The sequence below is a fragment of the Chaetomium tenue genome, assembly GCF_020726465.1.
Source record: "Chaetomium tenue strain MPI-SDFR-AT-0079 chromosome Unknown F5144scaffold_5, whole genome shotgun sequence".
Classification (NCBI taxonomy): Eukaryota; Fungi; Ascomycota; class Sordariomycetes; order Sordariales; family Chaetomiaceae; genus Chaetomium; species Chaetomium tenue.
Genome location: NW_027117333.1, coordinates 1,411,612 through 1,423,752, shown reverse-complemented (window position 1 = coordinate 1,423,752; position 12,141 = coordinate 1,411,612). Strand labels below are relative to the sequence as shown.

At 54.9% G+C, this 12,141-nt stretch overlaps 3 protein-coding genes across 3 annotated transcripts; 2 read left to right on the top strand and 1 right to left on the bottom strand.

Moving 5' to 3' along the window:
* Window positions 1-42: 42 nt before the first annotated feature.
* F5144DRAFT_631052 (kinase-like domain-containing protein) lies at window positions 43-1,972 on the bottom strand. The gene is made up of 6 exons (XM_066792442.1): window positions 1,821-1,972; window positions 1,319-1,686; window positions 1,068-1,262; window positions 974-1,020; window positions 632-919; window positions 43-579 (listed from the first exon to the last, which is right to left on the bottom strand). The coding sequence occupies exons 1-6, from the start codon at window positions 1,882-1,884 to the stop codon at window positions 54-56; spliced, it is 1,488 nt and encodes a 495-aa protein (XP_066641175.1). The 5' UTR covers window positions 1,885-1,972; the 3' UTR covers window positions 43-53.
* A 1,402-nt stretch (window positions 1,973-3,374) lies between these two features.
* On the top strand, window positions 3,375-4,824 carry F5144DRAFT_593942 (RNA polymerase I associated factor, A49-like protein; the record flags this gene model as incomplete). Its single annotated transcript, XM_066790514.1, has 2 exons — window positions 3,375-3,528; window positions 3,596-4,824. 2 exons carry the CDS (start codon window positions 3,375-3,377, stop codon window positions 4,822-4,824), a joined length of 1,383 nt encoding a protein of 460 aa, XP_066641174.1.
* Window positions 4,825-6,186: 1,362 nt separating this feature from the next.
* On the top strand, window positions 6,187-11,951 carry F5144DRAFT_284012 (uncharacterized protein). The gene is made up of 4 exons (XM_066783741.1): window positions 6,187-6,200; window positions 6,306-9,412; window positions 9,466-9,738; window positions 9,794-11,951. The coding sequence occupies exons 2-4, from the start codon at window positions 6,446-6,448 to the stop codon at window positions 11,906-11,908; spliced, it is 5,355 nt and encodes a 1,784-aa protein (XP_066641173.1). The 5' UTR covers window positions 6,187-6,200; window positions 6,306-6,445; the 3' UTR covers window positions 11,909-11,951.
* The last annotated feature ends 190 nt before the right edge of the window (window positions 11,952-12,141 follow it).

The window sequence follows — 12,141 nt, the reverse complement described above, 5'->3', positions numbered from 1 at the left end:
TAGATTGCTCAAACTTGAATGCAATTGGCGGTACTGTGCACCGACATGCGTTCCTAGCTGTGATTTTTGTGATTATGGTTAATTACCATGGGCTCGGGAGGAACTGCAAAGTGTGGTGATGCTGTGTTCCGTCGAGCCATCTGTTCCTTGCTAGGAGCGGTTCCAACTTCGTCAACCCGGAGTGGTCGGGTTGTTAGGTCCTCGATCACCGGAAAATTGACCCGCTGAGGTTTCCAAGACATAGCGTTGTCTGCCTCCAGCCGCTTGAACATCTTCCGATCGCTTGTCGGGGTTTGTAGCCACCTGTGGTAGAAGGCCTGGCGTGCTGTTGGTCTTCTATCGCTGTCATAAGCCAGGCAGCTGCAGATAAAGCTCTGGCCAGCGTCAGAGATCAGGCCTTGAGGTCCTAGAACAGCAAAGATGGTGCCAAGGTACGTGTCGACGTCCTTTTGGCTCTTGAAAACCACCGAGTCGAGACCTGGAAGCTCCTCGTACCCTAGAACCAGCTGCAACGTCAGCATGCCCACCGCCCAAATGTCGACCGATAAACCGTAACCCTGTCCTGGAGTATCACATTCACTGTAGATAAATCGTTAGATGGGACTCTCCCGAAGGTCGAAATGCAACTTACGGTGGCCGATAGAACCGAGTTCCGACCTTGGATTTCAATCTTCTCGGACCTGCGAGGCCTGAATCTCCAAAGTCTGAGAGCATGATTCGATACGGGACCTGAGGTGTCACCCCGCACAGGATATTCTCCAGTTTTATATCTCGGTGTGCGACGCCTTTGCTGTGGATATAGGTGACACCTTGGAGAACCTGCCGGATAATGGACCGGGTCCCCCACTCGTTCAACTTGTTGTATCTCAGAAGCAGCGAGTATAGATCTCCTCCTGTGGCTAGTTCCGTGATTACGTATCTGTTGGAGAGTTAGCTCCTAGACACTCTGCCGTGGTGATGACGGGTGGTATACATCGTGTGCTCTGTCTCAAATGCTGCCTTGATGGGGAGGATATTTGGCTAAATGGTCAGAAGAATTGGCCAAAAGGATATCGTCATATTCATACGTGGTCCAGTGTGCTCAACAACGATGCCTCTTGGCGAATCCTTTCCACTGCCTTGGATGTTCGGGAGTATTTGCTGGTGTCGTGGACTTTACAAACGACGTGCTTCCCAGTTTCCACATCTACGGCGAGGAAAACAATGGCATGAGCACCATCACCAATAGTGCGATTAGTCACGACAAATCTGTCCTTGAACAGCTACGGGTCATGTCAGAGGGGTACGAAACTCGGGTAAAAAGGAAACGACCTCCTACCTCAACTTCCCGGCGCTGGAGTTGACTTAGGGCGTACGAAGGGCGTAAGTTGTGCGAATTCATGAGCAGTGTGTACTCGAATCTTAGGTGAGGGTGCCCTCCGATAGTAATCGTATCCCCGTCCTCGAGCAACCTCGACGGGGAAAGCGCCGCTCCCCTTCCGATCAGTTGGCCGTTCACAGAAGTTCCATTCGAGGATCCACGATCACGCACGAAGACAAGTGGGGGGTGGTCATATTGCTCATCAACGACGACGGAGAATATTTCCAGCTGGCACCTCGAGACCACAAGGTCTGCAAATGCGACATGATTTCTAGTCTCGTCTCGGCCAACGAGGATGGTCTTGTTTGGGAGAACTAGAAAGAAACCTGTAGTGGATGCGTCAGAATTCCACGACGGACTGAAACACACACATCTCTCAGGCGCAGGCCGAGCGACACAAGATGCGGCAAGGGGAGGTTAAAGGCAACCACTGAATCCCGCTCTTGGTGATGATTCTTACCTCCATTTGGAGGGTCACTGCTCCTATTCTCCCACGTAACTTTCCCAATAGCCGACGATGACATAGGAATACTATTTTGGGCTTAGGCGATCAAGTCGGGGAATACATGCACATTCAAGGTTGGTAAATGAAGTTGACCAGATTTGGAATTGACATTCTAGGTAAGGTTACCATCAACAGTATTTGCTTAAAACTTCCATTATTTCCAAATTAAAAATTCTCAGTTGAGCCTCAGGCAGTGAGAACAGCAGCCGAGGAAGGAGCGCAGCTTGCTTGCCCTGGAGTTGAAGCTCTGGTGGGATGCCCCACATCATCGTTCCCCTGAACGAACGTCATGGAAGGAGCTTGGGCCGAAAATGGCTTGGCAAGAGCTGCATCACCTGACTTACCCCACAGGGCTGCTTGCCCTTTGCCCTAGTTTGTTTAAGTCTACTTCCCCTCCCGAAAATCGATCTTGTTCTTTTTCTTAAACCATCACGCAAATTCTCATCAAGAAGTCATATGTAGGTACACCCTCAACAGCGACACTTCCAGCCTCATACTGACCCTGAATAGTCACGATGAGAGCGAAGTGGAGAAAAAAGCGCGTTCGTCGCCTCAAGCGCAAGAGAAGAAAGATGAGAGCGAGATCGTAAGTTTTGCCACCATGACGGCGAGTGTTGGTTGCATGGTCGCTGACAGCTCCCAAGCAAATAAACGCCCGGACCTACTCGACCTCAACCAGTCCCCGACATCAAGTTGGTCACCCAGCGGATTGAGCACTGCGACAACACCGACTGTCGCATCGAACGCTTCCCCACTGTTTGACGCCGTCCGTAACCAAGCGACCCAAGAAGCATCGGCAGCACGAGAGCTTTCAACTTCCTGCCTTCCCTTTACGGCAAGGCACTTTGGCAACTGGCTGGGATGTGCGGTACGGAACGGTTCGGTGGTATCATGAATTATGGTAATGATTGGTTGCCCGTCAATGAAGGTTGAGCTGGACAAAGGCGTTTACCGAGACTCGGGCAAGCTATGCCTCGATAGGATTGCAAATCCGGAATCATGATTTGCAGGAATTGACGACGCTTGGCTTCGAAATCAGCGAGCACCATGTGCTTCCTCATGACTCTCGTGACTTAATTTCTTGCTTGCTTTGACTGCCATGGACATGCAGGGGATGCGGAAGGTATTCAACTTGGATGTGACCTGGACCAGAGCTTTCCTCGGAGCTCGGAGCTAGACAACGCAACGCCATTGGCGAAATTGATTCATTTCTGCTAACCTACGAAGATGTCCGGCCATTGGGCTATGAAATCCAACCTGTCTCCTAATTTTTCTTGTTTCGTAGTCTCAAATGCGGAATTCGCACTTGTCGTGTGCGTTTTGGTTTGGAGCTTCGATAATGTAGGTAGTGGGGGTGTGGAGGGATGGGCCAAGGCGGTGAGGTAACAGCGGGTCCGGCCGCTGGCAGAAAAAAAAGTTACCGGGGCGTCGCCCTCGACTAACAATCACGACGGGCCGGCACCTTGCGATTTCGAGTCGCTATTTTCACAAACTCAACAAGCGAACACAATGCCAGGGTCAGCAATGAAGAAACGGCGGAGGCAGGAGGAGGATACGCAGGCGACAAAGAAGAAGGTCGATTTTCAAGAGGGGAAACAGGCCGTGGCACATTCATTTTCAGTTACCAAATTGCGAAAGCCGCAGGTGTCTCCTCCCGTAGTAGGTGAGGCTCTCCCAAATGACCCGACTTTCTCATGCAGAGAAAACACAAACGCTGACTCAAAATATAGCCCTCACACCCGGAATCTCTCTTCCCGACTCCTTTCCCTTCAATGTATACGAAAAAGACGAACAACCGGCTGTCAAGCGGCGGAAGGGCAGCAACCCACCGCCGCTTGCCGAGATGGCATTACACTCCTCGGCGCACAGGACGGTAGATTACACGGCTCGGGAGGAGAGGTGGAAGAGTGTGGATACGCTCCTAAACCACTTCCTTGCCGTCATTGACCCGCAGACTGGGGAGGTAGAAGTCATTCAAGCCAAAAAAATGGTGGTTAGGGGGACAGCCAGGTCGAAGCAAGCACCGGCGGAGGCGATGGAAGTATCCAGTGGCAAACCGGTACGACTTAGACTTGGTATTAACTCTGGCTGGACTCAAACACTGACGGTTTTGCAGACGCACTCGGAGATGAAGATGAACCTGGGCGAAACGTTCGGCACAAAGAAGGCGAAGAAGGCGATCCAAGCCGTCGCAGAAAATGCCGAGCTTGCTGCCAACTCACGCGGCAAGCTGGGCGAAGACGACCGCGCCCTCGTGTACACCATCCGAGAATCTAGCCAACATATGGCCACCCGCGAGGAGTTGCAAGCGGCTGTCGACTTGGCCAGGCCTGTGCCGCGGGGCAATTTCGATGCAGACGAGATCCAAGACGTCTATGTCCCGGCAGAAATCATTGGCGCCGAGGTACTCAATGCGATTCCGGTCATGGATTGGCAAGAACAAGTCAGGAACTCGGAACCGGTGCAGGTCCCTGCTCGCTTTGTTGCGCACCGTATCGTTCGTGTGGCTGGCAACGAGGATGACGTGCAGAGGCTGAAACTCCTGCGTTATCTCCTCTGGGTTATCACCCTTTGGACGACAACCAAACCAGGCCGGGAGCGTGGTACAAAGAGCATAGCAAGGAGAGACGACTTGCGGGAAGCCCTTGCGCCAGCCCCCGAGGTGGTGATCGAGAACATTCGTCGCAAGTTTTCGGACAATGGAGTAATGCGCAAGGCACACATTGACTTGCTTATGACGCACTGCTGCGTTTTTGCAAGCATTATCGACAATTTTGAGGTCAACACTCTGGATTTGAGGGAGGACCTGAAACTGGAGCAGAAGCAACTGAACCAGTACTTCTTGGAGGTCGGTGCTCGGGTGAAACAGTCAAAGATTGGTGACAAGGTCAACCACCTCGCCAAGCTGGCCCTACCACTGCAGTTTCCGAAGATGCGGCAACCAGCAAAACGGAGATGAGATGGTTTGAGTATTGCAGCGTTCATGGAACAATAGAGTGTACACCATAATCGAGGCTCGTTGACACCCTTGGTTGGAGTTGCCAATGAGCGAGCCTCATAGGTTCAAGGCTAGAAGGGGAATGGTGGGCCACCACTCACACCCAAAACCGGACTTAGCAGAATAACCAACGATATTTGACTTGCCGAGCTTCCTGCAACCTTGTGATTAGCTACCAAAGTCACGAAAGAGATAAAATCGTAACACATCATCAAACCATGCCAACTCCGTTTACAACTTCTTACATGCAATCTGAACCAGACCGGCCCAGTGAACCCATGGACTTTGCACACGACTCAAGTGAGCGGGGCCGGGAGGTTGCAAACCCCCCTCGGAGCCCCTCGTCTGCCCAACAACCAGCAGCTCGCGGCCAGCACAGCGAACCCTGCAGTCCCAACTGCCCACGCTTCGCACTTACCACGGCAGGCAAAAAGACCGGTCCGGCCGGGGCCGTAGGGCTGACCGGAAGCCGGTTGCGATTCCCAACCCCCCTGGTCAGCGGCACCTTGAGCCGCATCGACCACGTGGAAACTTGGCTCTCCACAGCCCGCCGCCGGTCAAATCGCACACCATGACGCCATTAATATTTCACAATTACCAGTTCGCGATGCGCTTGGAACGCGTTTTCGAGATGAGTATGCGACAACGAATTGCGAAAGCGCCGGTTCAACCTTTGGGTCACGGAAATTGCAAATATGACAATCAAAAGCGCCGCAGCTGAGTCTGCTCTATTAAAGGACTTGACTCACGTTTTGATGCATCATAAGTGTACAATCGCTGGTTTCCATTCGTGACGCGGTCGCTGTGGTCGAAGTTGTCGGTCATGAACCGCGATTTTTTGGAGGTGGTCATGAGGCGTTGCTGCCTGCAGGGGCGCTATGGCCCACTTTAACCCAGGGTTTCACGCTTGTGATTGGCCGCATCCCGAGAATTCGCAGCCAACCGGCCTGCGCGAAGCAGGAAGAACGCGCGAACCTCTCTCCCTCGCTCGCCTTTTGGTCGTGCTTCCGGCGCACTCCGTTTTCTCTTCCCTTAGCCCTGACCAAATCTGTATCATCTTTTCAACCGAGAGGAGAGGGCATAACCTTTTCTCCTTGCCACTTTTATATTGCCTGCGGCATTGTTTTTGTCTGGCCGACGACATTGCCGTTTCGCATCTTCTTTTTTAACGACTCCAACAGCGATCACCTCCCGTCCAGCGTGCCTTGGCAAATCATCACCAGCACACTGTTTCGACCAAGTTCGCCGTGTACACCTTCGCTAGCGACAGGATTCCCGCTGAAAACGGCATCAGTGCTGCCCATCGGATTGTTTGACGAAATCATCGAGACCGTGGTGTAGGTGCACCCTCTCTGTTGAAGCACCCCCCCTCCCCCTCGTATCATTCACGAAATGCTTCTCCTGCATTGCCCGAGGAGTTCTCATTAACGCGCTATCAAAAGCTCCATCTTGTATCTATGATACCGACATCGCAGTGTTTTTGAAGACATTACCTGTGTCGATACCGGTCCTGCCAATTTTGTGCTTGTAGCCGTTCAACCTTGTCATCCCGTCCACGGTTTTGTCACTCGACTGCTTCACCATGGTCTCGAAACGGAAACGCGATATCCTCGATGGATTCGACCCCAACAAGTCCGATTCCGAAGACGAGAACTTCGACCCTACCGAAGAGCGCCCGCGGCCCAGGAGTGCCAAGAAGTCACGCCCATCGAGGCCAAAAGGTCCGCGAAAGAAGTCCAACAAATACAGGGGATCTGACATCGACGATGACGATGATGAAGTCTCCGACAGTGGAAACGACGAATCTTTTGGTGAAGAGGATGAAGTGGAGGAGGAAGACGAGGATCTGCCCATGGGCGCGACGGGCAGAAGAATGAGAAAGGCAGCTGTTAAGCAGCAATCCTACAAAGAGAGTAGTGAGGATGAAGAGGATGTGATCAAAGACTCGGATGGGGGTGACGATGACCCCGAGGATTCAACACCAAAGAAGCCAGCTGCCCGCCCTTCCAGAATCGTGGTTCTGAAAACGAACCCGCGGGCGCAGCGATCATCAAAACGCGGGAAGGAAGAATCTGCACCGCCTCAACCACCCGCTCGCCGGACCAGAGCTCGTACTGAGGAAGTAGACGAAACGTTTATGGAATTGTCAAATTCTGGAAGGCACGCAAGACCAGCAGGCGCTTCGCGCAGCAGAAGCCCTGAAGCCATGGCTCGGACGATGCGCGCCAATCGAGGAGGAAAGGGCCTCAAGAAGCCGCCCGCTCCCATCGAAGAGGCGACACAAGAAACTGATCCCAAGGACGAGCCTGACCAAACTATGGATTCGCCGGATGAGCTTGCCCTTACTAAGCGCGAGGACGAGCCAGAGGATCGGGTCGAAGAAGAAAATGCCGACCAGGGTGGGGAGGAGCCCGAGGATGCCGCCATGGAGGACCAGCCAGAAGAACCCGCTCAAATCGAGGCGCCGGAAGTAGAGGAGGACGATGACGACGATGCGCCCGTTACTCGACGAACTCGGGCCTCGAGAGCGAATGTCGGTGCGCCAGCTGCGGCCGAAGAGACTAACACAGAGCCGGAAACAACGAGAGGCGGCCGCCGTCTTAGACAGAGGCCGGGGCTTCAAAGCAAGAGCTTACAGGAGCCAAGCAGCGATTTCGAGCCTGGCGAAGAATCTGGCGAAGGCGAAGGCTCTGGCTCGGAAGCGGCGAAGAGTGATGTTGGCGGTGATAACGAATCCACTCCGACACCTCGGGGGCGTGGTTCTCGTGCTCAAAGCCGCCGGAGCCGCCGCAATAGGCAGGATTCTGGCGACGAAGAAGTCGAGCTTGATAAAGACGAAATGGCAGAAGAGCTTGAAGAACTTAGGGAGAGTTCTAGGTCACGCCCACGTCGCGCTCGACGCCGATCCCCGTCAATTCAGTACGAGGAGCGGACTTCCAAAAAACGCCGCACAAAGCCGGTCGACTACAGCATCCCTGCGATTGACCCTGCCGCGCTCGAGGTTGAAGATGACGAGGAGCCGGTTGCGACGCCCGCAAGAAACCGCAGGGCTGGCAAAGGTGGTAGCAGCCTGGCCTGGGAACGAACCCTCAATACCACGTACGGCCCCTTCGGTGGCGGCGGTGGAGCTGGAGCGTTGTTCGGAGGCCCTTGGGGGACTGGGGCAACAGGCGGGGTGGACTCGGATAGTAGTGACGACGAAATGGTCCAGCGGTCTGGTGTTGGTGGCACCGTTGGCATGACACCCACAACAGCTGCGCCGCCTGTCGGCCTCTTCAGCACTGGCGGCCAGAGCCATAACGCCGATGGCGTTGGAGGCATTGGAGGCGCCACGCCGCAGGTCGGCAAGGTCAAAAACCAGAAGGCATTTGCTGATGCCGATCCTCTTGGAGTGGATTTGACCGTCGACTTCAGCAAGGTCGGTGGCTTGCAGAGCCACATCGATCAACTCAAGGAGATGGTTCAGCTCCCCCTCCTCTACCCAGAGCTGTTTCTCAAGTTCCACGTAACACCTCCTCGAGGTGTCCTGTTCCATGGCCCGCCCGGCACAGGTAAAACCCTCCTTGCTAGAGCCCTCGCCAATTCAGTTGGCTCTGGCGGCCGCAAAATTAGCTTCTACATGCGCAAGGGAGCGGATGCCCTCAGCAAGTGGGTTGGTGAGGCCGAAAAGCAACTACGGTTGCTGTTTGAGGAAGCGCGGAGGACGCAGCCCAGCATCATCTTCTTCGACGAGATCGACGGCCTCGCACCCGTGCGGTCAAGCAAGCAAGAGCAAATCCACGCCAGCATTGTCTCAACACTCCTGGCGTTGATGGACGGCATGGATGGTCGTGGTCAAGTTATTGTCATCGGCGCCACAAACCGTCCCGATAACATCGATCCTGCGCTTCGTCGACCTGGGCGCTTCGATAGGGAGTTCTACTTCCCTCTGCCTGACTTCGAGGCGCGCCGGTCTATCATCGATATCCACACCAAAGACTGGGGCATTTCGGATGACTTCAAGAACGGCCTCGCGGAGAATACTAAGGGCTACGGAGGTGCCGACCTCCGCGCACTTTCCACAGAAGCCGCTCTCAATGCCATCCAGAGAACATACCCGCAAATCTACGGCTCGAGAGAAAAGCTGATTGTGGACCCTGACAAGATCACAGTCCATGCGACCGACTTTATGATTTCGGTCAAAAAGATGGTTCCCTCCTCCGAGCGGTCAACCTCGTCGTCGGCCTCGCCGCTACCGCGTCTAGTAGAGCCACTCCTGAGAAATCAATACAGGGCCATTCTGAGGGTTTTGGATAACATCCTCCCGAGGCCCAAGAAGACCACTGCTCTCCAGGAAGCCATGTACGAGCCGTTTGAAGATGCGGACCATGGCTTCGGCAGGGAGGCGATGCACCAGGAGTTTGAGCGCTCGCGCATCTTTCGTCCCCGGCTTCTTATTTCCGGTGTGCCTGGGATGGGCCAAAATTATCTGGCGGCTGCTATCCTGCATCACCTGGAAGGGGTACATGTACAAACGATGGATCTCGCTACGCTGTTGGGTGATGGACGGGTAAGCCTTCCCTTCTGGTTTTCGTGATAATATCTGTGCTCACAATTTCATAGCCCATGGAACAGGTCATCGTTAGTCGGTTCACGGAAGTGAAGCGGCACAAGCCGAGCGTCATCTTCGTTCCGAGTGTCGATATCTGGTGGAGCAGCATCACCGACGCAGCCATCACAACATTCACCACCTTGCTACGGAGCATACCACCCTCCGATCCCGTTCTTCTTCTGGCAACGTCTGAATGCATGCCCGAACAGTTGGCGCCCGAGATTCTCAAGGAGCTATTCGGCTTTTCCAAGAAGAACCGGGCCGTTGTCGAGCGCCCGGAGCGGGTATGTCAAGAAACACCATGAACAATCGGGGCCAATGCTAATTAATATGCTTTAGGAAAACCGACTCGAGTTCTTTGACAGCATCATCGGCCATTTGAGGAAGTCCCCAACTGACTTTCCAGATCCTGCGAATCGCAAGAAGCGGGTTATCGAAGAACTCCCAATTGCGCCGCCGCCGCCGCCGAGAGTTCTGACCAAGGAAGAGATTAAAGCTCAGCGCAAGGCTGATTTGCACTCCCTCAACCTTTTGAAGATGCGTCTGCAACCGATCATGGACCAGATTCACCGCAAGTACCGGAAATTCAGGCAACCAGTGATTCCTTTCGCGCAGATAGCGTATCTATTCGACGAAGCCGACCCCAATTTCGTCCGTCCCGATATTGTCCAGACCGAAAACAGGCCGTACGAGATCGCGAAGGACAAGGAAGGCACTGAAGGTATTCGGGAGACGGCTACAGGGAAGTTCTTCTACAACCTAGAGAGCACCACCATCGAGGAGCGCCTGGCAAATGGCTACTACGCCAGACCCATCGACTTCTACAAGGACATCAACAGGTTGTACCTCGACGCCAAAAACGCGGGTGATCGAGACAGGACACTCAAGGCGAATGAGCTCCGCACCAATGTTGAGGTTGATGTGCATGACATTGGACAGACTCTTGCCAACCAAGGCATCAGGTTCGAGGAAATCTTCCAGAGGCAGCTGCAAAGGGTCAAGGAGGCGGAAGAGAAGGCCCGCAAGAGGAAGGCGCTGCAGCCCGTGGTTGATCTAATCCAGTCCGATATTCCAGGCGATGGGGACAGTGACTCGCAGGGCCCAGTGGGCATCGGGCTTCCTCTGACACAGGGCATGCGCACAACAACCGCGGCTAGATTCCAACCCATCATGAGCCCCGAGTCTAATGGACATTCGGACATGACTAGCTCGCACCGGTTGACGAACGGCACGTCGGGGTCTCGACCTGAAGGCGAGGACGTCCACATGAGCGGTCTGGATGACGACACACAACCCATGCCTGACATGGCTTCGCCTCTTCAGTGGCCTCACATCGGAGGTCGCCCGCCACTTGGAGACTCAACCAGGGCAACCGCAGGGACACAGTTCTCCCAACGTTCGGCGGTCACTTCGATCCCTCCAGGCGTATCTCCATCCGCCATCCTCAATGATGCGTCAACTACCAAAACATCAGAACTATCCACCAACCGCGGGTCCGGAAACTGGAGTACACAACGCGACGACACGCAGCGCACCAACGGTGGCACCGCGCACAACCTAGATGATTCGTCGCTGCTCCTCGATACTCAAGTGCACACCCAAGACCTGGGTCAGCACCAGAGCGGCCATTCGACTATTCTCAGCCAGTCAAGCTCAAGTGGCAGGGAATGGGCGCATTCCCAAGCAGCCGCCATGGCCCAGGGCATCCTCCAGCCCCGGGTGGGAATGGGCTCCATGGGCCCGCCCCCGGGTAGCGGTGCTGCGTCTATCCGAGTTTCAGATGACAATATCCCCTCATCCTCTCAACAACACCCGGTCCAAAAGCCCTCATCCAGCATGAGTAGCATTCTCAACGAAGACCGCCATAATAACCACGCTTCCCACAACGGCAGCGGCGGTAGCCACAGCACTGGGCCCGGCGCGCACACCCCCAACTCCGGGTCCGGGTCCGGCCCCAGCGCACACAGCGGCAGCAAGGGCGGCCCCGGCACGGCCCTCGCCTCCCTCACCCGGGGGCACAACTCCCTCCGGCAATCCGGCTCCAACGCCTCGTCGCAGCAGCCCGTTATCCACGACGGAAGCCTCTACGAGTTCCTCCAGACGCTAGCCGACCGCACGTCGGGGTGCAGCGTCGAGCAGCTGGAGCAGATCTACCGGGAGCTCATGGACGAGATCTGGAAGACGCGGCACGAATGGAACCGTATGACGGTTCTGAACACGCTGATTTCGGTCTTCAATGACACCATTGGCGATATCGAGCTGGTGCAGGGCGCGCTGGTCGATAGCCAGAAGCAGAAGGGTAAAGGCGGTGACGGGGACGCCGATGGCGAGGTGCTGGAGAGTGTGGAGGGCGGACCGGGGACGGCTGGGTTCGTTGGCAGCCAGAGCCAGAGCCAGAGTCAGGGGCAGGGCAATGTCACGGAGGAGCCGTGGGTTTATTTGGGGCGGGCGTGAGCGGTGGGGTGTGATTTCTGTTTGTGTGTGTGAAGGGGGTTGTTTGACTGAGAGCGCGCGAAGCAGGCGGGGGAGACATTGGCGCGTCACTTTATGGGTTGTTCGTTAGAGAGCGTCTGCTGGGATTCGTTTTCTCTTCCTACCTTGTCTTTTATGGGTGGGGTTTGGGTGGATGGTTGGTAGACTGCGTCTTTTTTCCCCGAGTCCTTAAGTTTCCTGGTAATAGCTCGAGT

Coding starts and splice junctions, on each gene's coding strand:
- F5144DRAFT_631052 (XM_066792442.1), bottom strand. CDS start 1,884: ATGTCATCGTCGGCTATTGGGAAAGTTACGTGGGAGAATAGGAGCAGT. Junction 1,263..1,318: donor TCCAGCGCCGGGAAGTTGAG/GTAGGAGGTCGT, acceptor CATGACCCGTAG/CTGTTCAAGGACAGATTTGT. Junction 920..973: donor TTTGAGACAGAGCACACGAT/GTATACCACCCG, acceptor ACTCTCCAACAG/ATACGTAATCACGGAACTAG.
- F5144DRAFT_284012 (XM_066783741.1), top strand. CDS start 6,446: ATGGTCTCGAAACGGAAACGCGATATCCTCGATGGATTCGACCCCAAC. Junction 9,413..9,465: donor CGCTGTTGGGTGATGGACGG/GTAAGCCTTCCC, acceptor ACAATTTCATAG/CCCATGGAACAGGTCATCGT. Junction 9,739..9,793: donor TTGTCGAGCGCCCGGAGCGG/GTATGTCAAGAA, acceptor AATATGCTTTAG/GAAAACCGACTCGAGTTCTT.